The 18,080-nt window shown below is 43.0% G+C and overlaps 2 protein-coding genes across 2 annotated transcripts in view; both read right to left on the bottom strand.

The window, feature by feature from the left end:
* Positions 1-4,344: 4,344 nt before the first annotated feature.
* The window catches only part of LOC132889967 (zinc finger protein 658B-like), a 45,337-nt gene continuing 31,601 nt past the window's right edge, over positions 4,345-18,080 (bottom strand). Inside the window, exon 14 of the mRNA XM_060926769.1 lies at positions 4,345-5,521. Within this exon, the coding sequence (XP_060782752.1) occupies positions 5,016-5,521 (506 nt within the window). The 3' untranslated portion in view covers positions 4,345-5,015. The remainder of the gene's footprint in view (positions 5,522-18,080) is intronic.
* LOC132891070 (histone-lysine N-methyltransferase PRDM7-like) lies at positions 6,044-16,836 on the bottom strand. The gene is made up of 7 exons (XM_060928547.1): positions 16,704-16,836; positions 15,763-15,931; positions 15,524-15,634; positions 14,897-15,168; positions 14,397-14,464; positions 14,100-14,290; positions 6,044-7,811 (listed from the first exon to the last, which is right to left on the bottom strand). Exons 2-7 carry the CDS (start codon positions 15,914-15,916, stop codon positions 7,657-7,659), a joined length of 951 nt encoding a protein of 316 aa, XP_060784530.1. The 5' UTR covers positions 15,917-15,931; positions 16,704-16,836; the 3' UTR covers positions 6,044-7,656.

The following is an 18,080-nucleotide window of genomic DNA, read 5'->3' as shown; positions in this document are numbered from 1 at the left end:
CTTGACCCTTTCTTGATAGAGAGTCCTTTTTACTGTCAGCAACAAAAGAGCCAAAATATTTAAAGTCGTTCACCTCTTTTATAACAGAACCATCTCTTGGGCTGATTGCATTGTGGTCCCCATCTTCAGTTATAGCCATGCAATCTGTCTTCTTTGTATTGCTGCTTCATCTAGAGACAGGAGGAACTTCTGTGCTGATGTCAGCTGCTTGGTTATAAAAGCAACGTCATCAGCATAGTCTAGGTCATTTAGGTGCTTTCAGCTTTAACAACCAGATCATCTGCCTATGGCAAGACCATTATGGTTGATGGTGTCAACTGATTGTCTTTGGACATAGTCCACAGCGATGATAAAAAGAAAAGGAGCGAGCATATCACCTTGGAGTATACATGCTATTGTTGTAAATGCCTTTACTGGTACAAAAATTGTGTCTGTATCGGGTTCTGATGTAGGTTTTACTGACCACAGGTTGATTGAGTGTTGTCTCAGTGTGCCACCTTCTAAACTTCCTCTGCGTTCTACTGTCTCTTTCCGTAATCTTTCTTCTATTGATGTGCATTCTTTCTCTGCCTCTCTCCTTTCTTCTTTTTGTAAATTTGCTGAGGTTTCCTCTCCTGATGATACAGTTGCTATTTACAATAATACTATATCTAACACACAACACTTTCGCTCCCCTTAAAACTAGACAGGTCTCTGCAAATCGCGCCTCTCCTTGGTTCACCTCTGAGCTTAGGGCCATGAAGGCCAAGGGAAGGCGGCTAGAGCACCTTTATAAGAAAACTGGCCTTACTATTCATCTTTCACTCTTCTCTGAACACATCACAAAGTATAAGGATGCTCTTAATGCTGCTCGATCTTCCTACTATGCTAACATCATTAAGAGTGGCAACTATAGACCCAAAACTCTGTTTAATACAATAAATAAACTTCTTCAGCCTCCTTCCTCAACCACTCCCAGTTCTCCTGCTCAGTGTCAGGCTTTTTTGGATTTTTTCAATGATAAAATTTCCAGTATTTACCAACACTTTCATTCTGAAATTCATTCTTCTGTCCCGCTAGTAGCTCTTTCTCATAAAGCTGACTGCTGTCTCTCTGCTTTCTCTCCTGTTGATTCTTTTAAAGTATCGGAAATTATAACTAAGTCCTCCTCCTCATGTTTGTTGGACCCTGCACCCACTGCACTTCTTAAATCTTGTGTATCTGCTATCTCCCCTTATATTGCTCATTTGATTAATCAGTGTTTTGCTTTAGTCACTGTTCCCATCTCCCTCAAAATTGCTTCAGTTACACCAATACTAAAGAAACCTGGTCTAGATTCTCTTTCACTGTCCAATTACAGACCCATTTCAAATCTCCCTTTTCTAGCTAAAGTAATGGAGAGAGTTGTAGCCTCTCAGCTTCATACTTTCCTTGCTCAAAATGATCTGTATGAACCCTTTCAGTCAGGCTTTCGTAATTTGCATAGCACTGAATCTGCTCTCTTGAGAGTTGTTAATGACCTCCTGCTCTCAACTGATGCTGGTCATCTCAATGTTCTTGTTCTCCTGGACCTCACAGCCACCTTTGACACCATACATCATGAGAGACTCATTTCCAGACTGTCTTCTTTTGGTATTACTGGCTTAGCTTTATCCTGGTTTCAGTCATATCTAGCAAACAGGCAACAGTTTATTTCTATTGGTGTTCATAAATCATCCACTGCTACTGTTGCTTAAGGTGTGCCTCAGGGTTCTGTCCTTGGTCCCCTTCTTTTTATATGTTTCTCCTATAGGCCAGATTATTCGTAACCATGGCCTTAACTTCATTGTTATGCTGATGATATTCAAATCTACATCACTATCACTCCTTCCATAGCCTCTGTTCAGCTGCTAAGGTCTTGCATCACTGACCTTAAGCAATGGCTGTATAAGAACTGCCTTAAACTTAATGCTGGCAAAACGGAGGTTCTATTAGTAGGTACCAAAAGACAGGTTCAGAATTCATCTCATCTCATCTCATTATCTCTAGCCGCTTTATCCTTCTACAGGGTCGCAGGCAAGCTGGAGCCTATCCCAGCTGACTACGGGCGAAAGGCGGGGTACACCCTGGACAAGTCGCCAGGTCATCACAGGACTGACACATAGACACAGACAACCATTCACACTCACATTCACATCTACGGTCAATTTAGAGTCACCAGTTAACCTAACCTGCATGTCTTTGGACTGTGGGGGAAACCGGAGCACCCGGAGGAAACCCACGCGGACACGGGGAGAACATGCAAACTCCACACAGAAAGGCCCTCGCCGGCCCCGGGGCTCGAACCCAGGACCTTCTTGCTGTGAGGCGACAGCGCTAACCACTACACCACCGTGCCGCCCAGGTTCAGAATTTCTCCAGTTTTACTATTGATGTTGATGGTGTGTCTATTCATCCTTCCCAAGTTATAAAAAACCTTGGAGTTATCTTTGACTCCACCCTTACGTTTGAACCCCATCTTAAACTAATTACTAAGAATGCTTTCTTTCACCTCCGCAATATTGCTCATCTCCGCCCTTTTCTTTTGGAAACTGATGCCAATATGTTGGTCAATGCATTTATTTTTTCTCGTCTTGACTATTGCAATTCTCTCTTTTATGGTCTCCCTGCCATATTGCTCAATCACCTGCAGTACATTCAAAACTCAGCAGCAAGAATCCTCACACTCACCAAGCGCACTGCTCACATCACTCCTGTTTTACAGCAACTGCATTGGTTGCCAGTTATCTCCCGGATCAAATACAAAATCTTGCTGTTAACCTATAAAACTCTTCATGGTTTCGCTCCTTCCTATCTCTGTGAGCTAATTCATTTGTACTGTCCCTCCCGCTCCCTCAGATCTTCTGTTTGTGGACTTCTGACTGTTCCTCGTTTTAAATTGGCATCTATGGGTGGCAGATCATTTAGTGTTGCTGCTCCTAAACTTTGGAATTCGTTGCCACAATCGCTTCGTGACTGTTCCACACTCTCTTCCTTCAAAGCCAACTTGAAAACTTTTCTCTTTACCTCACACTATTCTTCCTAATTTTTTTTTTTTTTTTGGTAGTAACTCTTTTGTAAAGCGTCCTTGAATTTGTGAAAGGCGCCATATAAATTGAACTTATTATTATTATTATTTGTTGGACCCTCATGAGTCTGTACAAAGCATGATGGATTATGGTACATAACCGCAATCACCTTGACTATCTCCTTTGACACTCCATAACTGAGTAGGATGTGGGGGATCACTTTCCTGTTCAGACTCTTAAATGCTTTTGATTAGTCTACAAATGAGTGATGCATTCTTTTTTGAGACTTTCAGTTCTTCAATTAGGGCAGCACATTGGTGTAGTGGTTAGCGCTGTCGCCTCACAGCAAGAAGGTCTGGGTTTGAGCCCCGTTGCCAGCGAGGGCCTTTCTGTGTGGAGTTTGCATGTTCTCCCCGTGTCCGCGTGGGTTTCCTCCGGGTGCTCCGGTTTCCCCCACAGTCCAAAGACATGCAGGTTAGGTTAACTGGTGACTCTAAATTGACCGTAGGTGTGAATGTGAGTGTGAATGGTTGTCTGTGTCTATGTGTCAGCCCTGTGATGACCTGGTGACTTGTCCAGGGTGTACCCTGCCTTTCGCCCGTAGTCAGCTGGGATAGGATCCAGCTCGCCTGTGACCCTGTGTAGAACAGGATAAAATGGCTAGAGATGATGAGTTCTTCAATTATTTGTCTGAGAGCAAGGATCTGTGGTAGTGTAGATCTTTTGCGGAAACCATTTTGGTTTCTTTGAAGGAGTGGCTCAATGTGTGGAGTCATTCAATTGAGAATAAGAGAGTTGTGGACCTTTGATGCAATTGGAGACAGAGTAAATCCTCTGTAGTTTTCGGGCAAACGCAGATCACCTTTCTTAGGTATAGAGTTGATATATGACTGGGCGAAAGCTGCTGGTTTGTTGCCCTTGTTTCATTCCAGAATTCAATAAATTGCTCTTGGAAAACATGGTTTTTCCATCTTACTGCAGGAATATAGTCAGGACTAGGTGCTTTTGAGTTGCTGAACTTTCTGAGGCAAGTTTGAAGCTCAGCAATGGTGAATGGATTTGTATCAATAGGTAATTGATCAGATACTTTGTTATAGAAAGGCTCACTCAGGTCTACAGGGTGTTGTTCAGGTTGGCCTAGAAGTGTGCTGAAGTGTTAGTACCAAGAATTCAAGCAATCATTGGCATCAGCTCCCTTTATCTTAATGTATCAAATGTGTTTGAATACTAAATGTTTTAAGATCCTGAAATTTGAATGCAACTTTGATATTTAACATCCCTAATGCACAATTCTAAAATAAAGTGAAGAAACAGGAAATAAAGCATAAAGTACGGAAACTTGTTTATTCAAAAACAAACTATTACACATTTTAGCAAGTATGTACCATCCTACTTACAGTGGTTCAAAACAAAAAACTGAGTAATAAATATATTAAGCTATCTTTAACACACAGTCAAGACCAGTGAATGAGGGGCCACAATCCTTGACAGACTGAATTGCTGCAGTCCTAGAGTGAGTGAGGGGCTATGATCCTAGAGTTACTGAAGCACTGTGATAAAGTGACTAAGGGGACCCAATCCTTAAGTAACCAAGGAGCTGTTATCCTCAGACCTAAAAGGCTGCAGTCCTAGAGTGACCGAGGGGCTGCAATCTTCTGGAGACCATGAAGCCGTAATCCTTATTATACACCAAGGGGCTGTGATCACAGAGTGACTAACCTGCTGAGATGTACAATGCACAAAGGAGCTGCAATCCTTCGAGAGATGGCGGGGCTGAAGCCATTGAACAGAGGGAATGAGATCATAGAAAAAAAAAAGAGATGGGAATTTTATAAAACAATGACAGAATGTCGTCATTAATGCTACTACCAATCAGCAGTTGCTAAATTGTGAGATTTTAACTGTATATTTCACAAGATGTGACAAGTCAGTTGCAGGGCTTCAGAAAAACATGCAAGGAAAAAAAACTGTTCAGAAAGAATTATCACGTTATCTGTGGGTTGTGCGCTGGTGTGTTTGGAGATTACACCGGTCACTAAAACTCTTTCCACACTCTGAGCAGCGATACGGTTTTTCTCCTGAGTGAACACGCTGGTGTTTTTGGAGATTACTCTGTTGATTAAAACTTTTTCCACACTGCGCGCAGTAATACGGCTTCTCTCCCGTGTGAATGCGCTGGTGTTTTTGGAGATTACTCTGCTGAGTAAAGCGCTTTCCACAGTCTGAGCAGTGATAGGGTTTCTCTCCCGTGTGAATGTGCTGATGCTTTTGGAGATTACTCTGCTGATTAAAACTCTTCCCACACTGCAAGCAGTGATACGGTTTCTCTCCCGTGTGAATACGCTGGTGTATTTGGAGATTACACCGGTCACTAAAATTCTTCCCACACTGTGAGCAGTGATAGGGTTTCTCTCCCGTGTGAATGCGCTGGTGTTTTTGGAGATTGCACTGTTGAGTAAAATTCCTTCCACATTCTGAGCAGTGATACGGCTTCTCTCCGGTATGAATGTGCTGGTGTCTTTGAAGCGCTCCTCTCTCATTAAAACTCTTCCCACAGTATGAGCACTCATACGGCCTGTCTCCTCTATGAATACGCTTATGCGCTTGGAGATCAATCTGATTATTAAAACTTTCTAGACACCTTGAGCATTCGTATGGTTTCTGTCCTGTGTGAACGCGCCGGTGTAGTTGGAGACTACTCTGCAGAGTAAAACTCTTCCCACACTGTGAGCACTGATACAGCCGCTCACCTGTGTGAAGGTGCTGATGGTGTTGGAGGCTACTCTGGTAAGTGAAACCCTTTCCACAGTAGGTGCAGTGGTAATTTTTCCTCTGGAATCGTTTGGGAGCGGTGTCAGCAGGAAGGGTACCAATCATTCCGGATTTGAACAGTTTCACATATTCTTCATTGTGGCATCTCTTGATGTGTTTATGGAGATAAATTTGAACTGTGTAGGAAATTGGACACAAGGAACAGGTGAAAACTTGTGTCAAGGTGTTGTTCATGTCTGGGGTAAAGAAAAAAAAAACCTGAGTTAAAAATGCAACAAAATGAAGAAATGTATAACAGAACCAGTCCAAAAGATTGTCTAAGCAGTCTAAAGAGGATACTAATTTAAGTAATACATACTTAACATTTTTTTTTATAACTGAATAAAGAGCATTACTCAAAATACTGTAGTAAAGCATGTTCTTGTACAGTTGTGTTGCATGAAATTAGCAGCTGCATTACATCACATTCCAGGCATTTAACAGATGCTCTTATCCAGAGTGACATAAATGCAAAAGTCATATACAAGAAGTTTTGAATGCTGAATGATATAAACACGTTTCAGAGCAATATGCTGCCATCCAGACAAAATCTTTTTCAGGGAAGGTCTTCCATCTTTCAGCAAGACAACGCCAAACCACTTTCTGCACATACTCTAGAGCCATGCAGTTTTAATAAGAGTCCAGGTGCTAAACTGGCCTGTTGCAGCCCAGACCTGTCTCCCATTTAAAACATCTGGTGCATTACAAAGCAAAAAATATGGCAAAGGAGTCCTCAAACTGTTGAGTGACTGAAATTGTATATCAGACAAGAATGGGACAACATTTCTCTTTCAAAACTACAGCAATTGGTCTCCTCAGTTCCCAAACATTTACAGAGTGTCTGTTAAAAGCAGAGGTGATGCAACACAGTGGTAAACATGCCCGTCCCAACTTTTCTGAAATGTGCTGCTGACATCAAATTCAAAATGAGCATAAATTGTATTGTTTTTTGAAAAATATATTATTTGTTTCAACATTTGATATGTTGTCTTTGTACTATTTTCAATGAAAGATAGGGTTTCCATGATGTGCAAATTATCACATTGTTTTTATTTACAGTTTACAAAAAGTGTCCCAACTTTTTTGGAATTGGGGTTGTACTTGGTGTAATATTCTGTTGAAGTACCAATACTCAACAATCAAGAAAGCAAACCAACCATACAAATGAACTGACAAAGAAAAAACAACTCCAACTGCTAAGCCCAGGCTAGACATCAGCCTGGGTTGGTCTAGACCGATACACAGTTACACAGTGAGCAGGGAAGCAGGAGAGAGGTGCAGCCTGAAGAGGTGAGTCTTCAGTCTGTGCTTGAAGGTGGTCAGGGAGTCAGCAGTTCTGACCACAGTGGGAAGGTCATTCCACCAATGGGGAACCAGGACAGACAGCAGTCTTGAGTGGGCAGGAGCAGAGAGGAGGAGGGGCCAGGTGACCAGTAGTAGCAGAGCATAGGGGCAGATCAGACTCTGGAGGTATGCTGGCCCTAACCCCTTGACAGCCTGCTAAGCTAGCACCAATGTCTTAAATTCGATGTGAGCTGCAATAGGTAGCCAGTGCAGCTCAGCGAGCAGAGGGGTGACAAGGGAAGAATGAAGGAGGTTGTAGATCCGGCAAGCTGCAGTGTTCTGACAACAGATGCTGGAGGGCCAGTAAGGAGAGAGTTGCAGTAGTCCAAGCAGGAGAAGATCAGTGCTTGGACCAGGAGCTGGGTAGAGTGAGTGGTGAGGAAAGTGCAGATCCTTTAGATGTTGGGTCACTGCAAAAATGGTCGCTGATGAGAAGTGTGTCAAACACAACCCCTAGGTTCTTTGCAAAGGTGACCTAGAGACGTCCCCCAGGTAGATGACGATGTCCAGGGGTGGAGAGGATGGAGCATGAATGTAGGTCACCTCTGCCTTGCCTGGGTTGAGCTGCAGGTGATTGTTGTCCATCCAGCTCTGGATATTGTGCAAACAGGCAGAGATGTGAGCAGAGATCTGTGTGTCAGAAGGAGGAAAAAAAAAAAAGAGAGAAACATTTGGGTGTCATCAGCATAGCAGTGGTAGGATAGACCATGTGCAGAGATAATCGGGCCAAGAGACTGAGTGTACAGGGAGAAGAGAAGCGGACTAAGGACTGAACCTTGAGCAACATCAATGGCAAGTGGGTATAGTGCTGATACAGTACCAGACCAGGTAACCTGGAAGAAGCAACCAGAAAGGTAGGACTTGAACCAGTCTATGGCTGTCCTGCAGATCCCCAGAACTGATAGGGATGACAGGAAGATGATCAACTGTACCAAATGCAGCAGAAAGGTCAAGGAGAATAAGGACAGAGGAGAGGGAGGTGACACATGCTGCATGAAGTGTCTCACTGATGTAGAGAAGCATAGTCTCGGTTGAGTGTCCAGCTCAGAAGCCGGACTGGTGAGGATCCAGGAAGTTGTTCCGTGAGAGAAGAGTTGGTTAGCAACAGCACGTTCAAGCATCTTTGATTGGAAAGGAACAAGAGAAACTGGGAGGTAGTTCTGGACGATCGAGGCAGCACAGTAGCGTGAAGGTTAGCACAGTCACCTCACAGCAAGAAGGTTTTGGGTTCGAACCTCACGGCCAACAGTGTGGAGTTTGCATGAGTTTCCTCTGGGTGCGCCGGTTTCCCCCCCCACACAGTTAAAAGACATGCAGATTAGGTAAAATATCCAGCCATATCGTACACTGGGGTTAGTGCCGGTCCCAAGCCCAGATAGATTGGGGAGGGTTGCGACAAGAAGGGCATGCAGTGTAAAACCTATACCAAATCAAATATGTGGAACAGATCTACTGTGGCAAGCCCAAACATACGAGAGCAGCTGAAAGTTGTAGTAGTAGTTCTGGATGACAGAGGGGTCTAGGGTGGGGTTGTGCTTTTGTTCAGCAAAGCTGTGAAGTTATTGGTGCTAGCTAGTTAAATAACTAGTTACCTAATGGTGTGATTATAACTTGGTCCAAGTTTGATCATGTCTGCTAAGTGTAAAGTTTAGTCAGAGGAATAAAAGCCAAAAGACACTGGCTGAGGGTGCCTGCCTGGGAAGCCTGGGGAGGAACTGCCAGGGTGTTCCAACAACTAGTAAAAACAGCAGTAGGGAACATGGTCTTGTTAGCCATATTGAGGCCATGCAGAGCACGCTAAGCCCTAGTTTCTGAATCCTTTACAAAGTGAGAAGAATCAGTGGAAGAAGTGGTAAACTTATAACAAGTACTGCAGCCGATTGTGAGCGAAGACAAGTAGGCTGTTTAGATCTGCCAAGAAGACCTGCAAACACCTGGCACTGGTGATGAGGTCCACCACTGTAAACTTCTCACAGATCTGGACCATCATTACTGGGTGGAGACACCACTCTACTGGAAATGTGCACCATCTCAATAGTGTGCCTTAATTGGAAAGAAGAGGCTTCGGGTCAGATGGTGTGCAACCAACTCCAGTTGGTTGATGTGTTTTGACTGACCTCAAGCCCTCAAAAGCATGGACTGCTTTAACTGAGACAGTGAAGTCCATGGTGTTTGGGGTCCAGATTCAGGCTGGAAACCTACTTCAGAAACGCTCTTAATTCTAAGTAAATCTAACTTCATTACAATTAACTATTGCCCTCAGAGTTTAATGTGAGACCAAGGGCTACAATTAGGGCTGGGTATCACCAGATATCTCACGATACGATACTATGGCGATATTTTGCCCACGATAACGATAATATCACGGTACAGCGATTCTGCAATAATCGATATATTGCAAGAAATTTCAACCACATCACGATATCTGTGTCACTGAAGAAAATCAGAATTTATTGACCACTGTAAAATTACATTTCACATACATAACTACACACTCTTGCCAGACATATATTTGTCTCTATTCCACTGCTGGCAAAACCAAGAGTTGCTTCACTACAACATACAGAAAATTCCCATTTCTGTGCTAGTATTCTCAACTTTTCTGTAAGCATGGACACATCAGTGCTGCTTAACAAGCAGAATCAAATTGTTTTATGAAAACTTAAAACTTGCACTGCAGACTGCACATACATTTCAGTGCTAACACTAATATCAATTTGTTCTTTGTAAACTTGAGAACATATACCGGAGAACATTTAACTTGCGCTTATTTTGCAGGAACAACACATTGTCTGAAACATTGAAAAGTGCAGTGTGCAGCTTAGTCTCCTACTGCGCATGCGCAGAACACATGGATTAGCAAGTTCTCATACAGACCGGTTTATTATTCAAAACAAGGCATTACAAATTATTTGACTCGGCCAAAGACTCGACCAATACGCACAAAACATAAAAATCGGCAAATGCATGAAATACTCACCGATTTTCTATCACCCCAGCTGATCGGTAGGACAAAACTACTGTTGAAATTTCCTACCCTCCTGGATTTCGCGCATGCGCAGTAGGCTTGGTAGGATAACTTTACAGAACACCGGCTCACTGTTTTTTTTTTTCCTCCTTTCCTTTGGAATCCAAAGTGCCTCCAAACATCTGCCTTAAAGTTCGGCAGTGTCTCTAGGTTTACGTTAACAGCCATACTTGCTTGTTTTTTTTCCTCACTGCAACCGCCGTGGAAAAAAAGAGAAGACGAAGAGTGCCTTGCAGTGAGGGAGCGGCACAGCGACACCTCGCGGAGCGGAGGTGCGGAAGTCGTACTGGATTTACAACCCGTCTGAAACATGATTTATTATTTGAAAAAATATCGATATTCAAATTTTGAGTATCGATATTGAATCAGAAGACAAAGTATCGCGATATATCGCCGTATCGATATTTTTGCACACCCCTAGCTACAATCAGACCTCTGTCCAAAAGAGAACAAACAGCTTGGTTCAGAGCAAGCCCTGTTAAAGCTGGGGGCCAACAGAAGAACCATAGTTTCTATATGGCCAAAAGTTTGTGGACACCTGACCAATCACAAACGTATATACTTTTTAAAAATATCAGTTTGTATTTATTCCCCCTTTGCTGTTATAATAAGCTCCATTCTTCTAGAAAAGCTTTTCACTAGATTTTGGAGCTTCACTATGAAGTGTGTTAATGCAGCACCACGAGCATTAGTGAGATCAGGCACTCATGTTGGGTGAAGATGCTTGGGGTGCAGTCAGCATTCCAGTTCATCCCAAAGGTGTTCAGTGGGGTTGAAGTCTCTGTGCAGGACACTGGAGTTCTTACACTCCAAACGTAACAGACCATGTCTTCATGGAGCTTAATTTGTGGATGGAAGAGATCTCATCTCAACTCACTGGACAGCTACCACCCACCTCAAACTGGGCAGTCCCCAGTCAGTAAGGTGTTGTCCCATCACTGCCTGCCTGCTCTATTGAATGTGTGAAGCTTAGAGATTTCCTCAACAAACAAGTCAATATCCTATGTCAGGCAAACAAAAGACATCAAAAACCCCAGCTCTTCAAACAACAAGCTGGAATGTAAGGACAATATGTCCAGGACATAATAACATCCAACAAGCCAACGATGCTAGTTTTAGAGCTGGGCAATCCACAGTGGACATGATCTCACTATGCCAATTGCAGAAGAAGTGCTGTGAACAGCAGAAGCCACTCTGCCTAACATTTACTGACTTTATCAGGGCCTTCGACCAAGTTAGCACAAGTGGACTCTTCAAACTGCTACAAAGATCGCCTTCTTTCCCAAGCTACTGGATATGGTCATCTCTTTCCATGAGGACATGCACTCAATAGTGTATTATCAGAAGCCTATCCACTGAACACCAGGGTGAACCAGAGATGCATACTGGTCCCAACATTTTTCAGCATTTTCTCCATGCTCCTGAAGTACGTATTTGGAGACTGCACCAAGGGTGTCTATCTATACACCAGAGCTGATGGCAAGCTGTTTGATATCGCTAATCTTGATTCCAAGACCAAAGTTAGCACAGTACTTATACATGCGCTGCTGTTTGCTGACGATGTTGCCCTGGTGTCTCACACAAAAACCCAACTGCAACACTTCAAAAACACGTGACCACCTGTCACAGGCCCGCAAAGGAGTTCGGGCTCACCATCATCTTGAAGACAAAGGTCATTGCCCAAGACACCAACTCTGTCCCATCCATCCCCATCAATGACTACACCCTCGAAGAGGTGGATAGCTTCACCACCCTCGGGTCCACCGTTTACAGTAATGTGACTTTGAATGCCAATATCATCAATAGGATAGTAAAGGTTGCAGTTGTTATGGCCAGACTGAACAAGACAGTGTGGAACAATGGACTGTAGGTATGAATTAATGAATGAACCCTTTATTATCACTAGGTCACAAGTACCAGTGAAATTGACCATCAACCTGTCCTTACATACACACAATCGACAGAGGGGGAGTAACAGGACAGGAAGACAAGGATGAAAAGAAAAAATACAGAGTAACATGAGGAGAGGGGAGGAGAAAAAAAAAGCAACCCCCACACTATGCTCCTGTGAGGAGTACAGTGTGGGAACATTAAAAAAAACCTCAGCACATAAGCACAAAATAACAAGTACACTTTACAACATGAAAACTCGGGACTTGAGGGAGGAGGTAGAGGTAACCCAGCACAAGCAAGCAGCCGTCCGCTCCTACAGCCACGATGGCGCTGGTCACGCACCCACTTGTCACACTGGGGGTGAAGCAGCGACCGCGGGAAGGGGGGGTGGGAATTCGAGAGAGTCTAACAGCAGTGACCTCCAGGGGGAATTGTTTCCCCAGCAACGGCCTTGGCCAAGGCCAGTGCTGTCTGAGGGAGCCGAAAGCAGATAAGATTGGATTTGTTTGGTCTTGGGTCGAGCAGACGCATTCCTTTACACGACTACTCTGATTGTCCATACTGGTCTCTCGAATCCATTTTCCTCTGCAAAGCCAAAAGCTTCTCCATGATGTTATCCATGTTGCGGTTCAAGTTCTGAATAGCCACAGTCTGAGTGCCGACAGCTCTGCCCACCACTTCAATCATGTCGGGCAGCTTTATGGGGCTTTGAACAGCTGTCATCGTTTTCTGATTTCCTCGATAAACCAGAGCAATGCCTAATCCAATCAGCAAAAGTCCTGTAATCATGGTTCTGAAGAGGTAGATGTCTTCAATGTCCTCCACAGAAAGAACCGCCAGGCATACGACCCGCCACCGCTCCCACGCATCCATCGTGTAGCCAGCTGCGAACGTTCCGGCAGGACAGGCTGGTTCCCCCGAACCCAGGCTTCTCGTCGAGAAGATTGCGTCAACTGCATGAAGAGACCAGTTTATCAATTCCATGGTCTTTAGTTTGGAGAGCAGTGTGGAGAGAGTCTTTCAAAAGTATAGACACTAGACAGACGAGACAGCAGAAGCAGGAAAGATAAGGGAAGGGAGAGACAGAGAATGCGACCGCCTTCCGCAAGAGGACGGAGAAGAGCTCAGCATATCCTCAACATGTAGTACTCCATTCTCAGCCAGAGGCAGTTCAGATGGCTGGCCACGTGAGGTGCATGGACCTCAGCCATATCCCAAGCTGTATCTATATGGCGAGCTCACCAAGGGACCAAACCTTCAGGTCAAGGATGTCTGCAAGAGGGACCTGAAGCAGGTTGGCATCAACATTGGCTCCTAGGAGAGCACTGCTGATGACTGGGACACATGGAGGCCAGCAGTGCAGAAGGGGGTTCAGGCATCAGAGAACACCAAAAATGAAGAGCTGGACACCAAGAGGGTCAGAAGGAAGGAGAGGACAGCTTCTGTTCAGCGTTCCTCATCCTTCACCTGTGGCAACCAAGCAAGAGGCTGTAACTTGAGTGGGCCTCGTTAGTCACTCTAGAAGGTGTTCCACCATGAGCAAAACTGATGTGGTACACCATTGTCTCCCAAGACAGAAGGATACCATGATGGATACAGGGCCTCAGCTCCTGAATAATTTATTTCAAATGTCTGATTCTGGAGGGGAGGGGGGATTCTTGAATCGTTTCTTTAGACAGAGGGCTTGGGACAGATTCAACTCTGAGCCAGGAGTCAAACCTGGCAACCAACATCTGTGGGCTGTGCTGAATCAAATATCAATTCAAGTTCAATGTTTCTCAATTCCTGTTTTGGGGGAAAGCTTGCAGTAAATTATTCATCACCTCCTTGTTTTCACACTCCAAAATAAGTTGTTTTTATTACTACTTTTTGGAAGATGATTAGTGGATTAGAAAAAGTACAAACACTGACCTGAATATAACACATTTCATCCAAAAATTAGTTTCAAGACTAAAATAATAATAATAATAATAATAATAATAATTCATAGACATAACTATTTGCAGAGCATTTTTTGTTCCAGAGGTAGTCAAAAGTGATGCCGGCATATCTGGCATACTCCTCCTCATACCACACCGAGAGCTCCTGTCCTGGCTCGATGGGTCGACAGCAGCGGTACAGAATCCCACCTCGGTACTGAAACGCCACCAGATTCTGCTCTTCATCATTACGAGCGCAATTCACATACCTGAGAGAACGAGGGAAAGAAATAAAAAGCAAAGAGACAAAGCAATGGTTAAAAAAAAAAAAGTCAAATCTATTTTTCTAAACAAAGACGCGACAACATGTCTGACCTCATCCAGTTAGACTGCACCTCTGATGTGGCATCTATATATTTTTCATGCTGCCTGCTTTCATATATCTGCAAAAAAAATGTAATTATACATCAAATATTTTATCCATTAACACCATCGATGTAATGGCACTCAAAACTAGGAAGCATTTATAAGTGTGATGTTTCTAAAAACAAAATTAGTCTGCTGCCCCAGATAATGGCGAGTTATTGTTTTACCAGTGGCATTTAGAACAATATACTTGTGCCGCTTTTAATGCACTCACTGGGGTAATGAAGCAGAGACAGACTGACGCCGGACATTTCTGTTTAAACCCACTGTCTGTTCGCCGCTTCATTACAATCCTGTGTTTGTGAAATTAAATCAGTTCAATTAATCCGAATTCACAAAAATAACTCTGGTTCTCTTTGCTCATGATGTAAGAATCAAAGTTTTAGCACAAGACACGAGTCGATGAAACCATCTTAAGAACCATGGGATTCCTGAAGAAGCGAACTCACCACCCAGGAGTAGGCACTGTTCATGGCTTCCTCTCGCTCTACCGTGTCTCCCTGGTAGGGCCCGAAGTGAGCACCAACTGGAATCACGCCGCTGTTGTTAAACACTCCCAGGCCTGCATTGGGAATACCAGACTTCCGAATCTCAAGACCCAGAGGAAGGGTTTGTCTGGCTCGGTCAGTGACCCCCAATGGAACTGGAACATCAGGGATGAAGAGAGCCGGACCGTGAACCTCACACTTGTTGATGAAGAAAGATCTGCAATCCTCACAATCTGAAACGAGAAAAGGTGTGTGAAAAAAATGGGTTCTTTTGAACAAGATTTTGTTTAAATTTAAAAAAAAAAAATTTTTATTTCTAGCCATCTCAGATCACCTCCATGTCATCACTTGCTTTTAGATAATAAAGGACTTCATGCATCACCACTTTCTCCTCTTAGCTTTGTATAATTTACTTATAAAGCAACTATGAGTCTAATAAATGTTCTAACTAAATAATTATCGTTAAGTGAAAAAAAATAAACAAAAAAAGGCAAATATGGCATCTAGTTTTCCAGTCATAAATTAATCTTTGTTCAGTAAAATTGCAAAAGTGTAATTTATACTGAATTCTGTGTTCTGGTGTCTTACAGAGATAGTCGTCATGTTTTGGCTTTTCTTTCAGAACGATCGGGAATCCTTCGTTCTGTTCCATTTGGTCCTCAGGAGAGACGTCTTCTACCGAGCTCGATGTCCCGCCATCTAAGGGTTCATAAAGTTTAAGCAAAAAAGAAAAAAAAAACCTCAAACTGTTTTTATTTTCACAAATTAAAACAGTTAAAGTGTTGTTATATCTGTAGACGAGTCTCAAAAGTATGTGACTCTCTTACAGAAGTCATCATCATCATCATCATCGTCGTCATCAGTTTCTTCCTCTTTCGGAGTTTTCCTCCAGAATTCTCTGTTCCTCTGGACCACAGGAGCGACGTGTTCCACCGAGCTCGAGGTTCTTCCGTCAGACGTGCTGCACAGCTCCGTCTGCATCCTCACAAATCTGAGCTGGGGGAGAAAATGAAAACAGCGTTTACATCCTCCATCTCTGGGTTTGTAGAGGTTCTGGTTCTGTAAGTCCTGAACCACTGGAAAAAAAAAAAAGTTTCTTTCACATCAACAGAATGATGAGGGACCGTGACTGGTCTGTTAGGAAACTAGTTTTTAGGAACCTAAATAAAGTGTGATATGATCTTTTCTACCAGATGATGTTTTGTGTAACGCTTGATGCTGGTTTATCTTTTAAACGCCCATGTAAAAATAATGCATTAAATTAATAAACAAACAAACTACCAATAAAAATTAATAGAATTAAAACATTGAATACTTAAATATAGGCACAAATTCTGTGTCCTTTCTGTAGTAGAGCTTAGAATATTTACTTTGAGTTATAATGCTTTCTGAGATTTATTTTTCCCTTTCTTTGAGTTTTACAGCAGCACATTACTCACATTTTAATTAGAAAATGTTAATTCAGATGTGTACATGACAAATAAATAAACTCACTATTACTCAGTATTAATTTTGTAAAATGTGAACAAACACAATCACAGAACTAAATCAATTAAACCGCTAACACCGCTATAGAATGCAAACTGTGGCGTCTCAAAACACCTCGCTGTGTATAAAGAGTGCACTACATAGTGTGCAGACGTCACTGTTACATCCCCTAGGTGGCGAACTTCACTAGGAAGTGACCATCCATTTGAGATTCGGAAACTAACATTAGCCGAGCAGCTCAATTTTCGTTACCTCAGGATTGAAAGGAGAATGTAATCACCTGAAATACACAAAACACACAAGCTTTTGTCAATCAAACCTAATATTCGTTAAAACTGGATCCGAAGTATTTTATGTGCCGATGACTAGCGAGATGTGAGCAAAGATCCTCCTCTACTGCAGCTCATCTTCTTCTGTTCCTCTAAGTTTATGACAGATCTGAAGCGGCACACCGCCCCCTAGAGGAGCTCTGTATAATCATCAAACCCGGGAAAAACAACAACAATAATAATAATAATAATTTAGTAAGTAAATAAATATAAAATTATTTTCTGCCAAGCCGCTATACTAATAAGGGATACATTTATTAATTCATATGTTTAAAATCTTCATTTTTCTGTAACAATGTCTATTATTAAACATGACACAAACTGACTAATCAGTTGTTTTCACTTAAAACATCTCAAATCAAATTTACATTAATGTTTATTTTTAAAAAAAACAGCACATTAATCTGAGCAACACATACGCGTACAGACACCTGATTATCTCTTATTAATTATAACTAATACAGGACAGAGAGCCTGTATCCAAAACTCTGCGTTGGTGTATGTAATGGTGGCCTCAGGAAACTGCTGCAAAAGCAGCACACCACTCTTCACACAACTGCTCCTGTCATGCTGAAGAAACAACAGGTGATTCAGCACCATTGTTTTGGACAACCTGAAAGAGCATGACTATAGGGTGGAGCCTGCCGATCACCTCCAGCGTAATCAGCACCTTAATTCAGCCTCCTTGAGCAGCCAGGGGAGTATAAAAAGGCACCGCAGTGCTCAGAGTTTATTTAGTGTTTCTGTGCGTGAAGCTCACACACATTCTCCCTTTCTGCCCAAGCAACCTCACAGAAGCCAAGGATGATGACGACAATGAGCTCGAGTTCCGTGGACTCTAAGCCGGCAACCCACACCACCACCGGAATGCCACAAGGCTTTGGCACAGCCAGCCCCCACCTGCAACCTCACCCTGGGCCTGTTTGGGCTCTCCGCCACCTGTTCAGACCGCACTCACCTCACTGTTTTGCTTTTCCTGCACCTTCCCAGCCCTCTTTATTCATTGAAGATTTTTGCACATTGTACACTGAGACCTGTTATACAGGGGGCTGCAAAAGTAGGTAAAATGAAAAATAAAAATGTTCACACAAAATGTTATTTTATTGATTAGACAAACATATCAATAATAAACATATTAACCCCTCAAATGTTCAAACTGTTTGCCCCTGGCATTCACACACTCCACTAGTCATGTGTGGAGACACTGGCACAAAGATCTTTAGCATCAATTTCCTGGCAAGCCTCCCGTATGAACTGAATCATGGCATCCACAGGATGTGGCCTGCATGCGAAAACCCTATCTTTTACACATTCCCAGAAAAAGAAGT

The sequence above is a fragment of the Neoarius graeffei genome, chromosome 8 (assembly GCF_027579695.1).
Source record: "Neoarius graeffei isolate fNeoGra1 chromosome 8, fNeoGra1.pri, whole genome shotgun sequence".
Taxonomy (NCBI): Eukaryota; Metazoa; Chordata; class Actinopteri; order Siluriformes; family Ariidae; genus Neoarius; species Neoarius graeffei.
The sequence above is the reverse complement of the archived record's forward strand: the minus strand, read 5'-3'. Positions and strand labels throughout refer to the sequence as shown.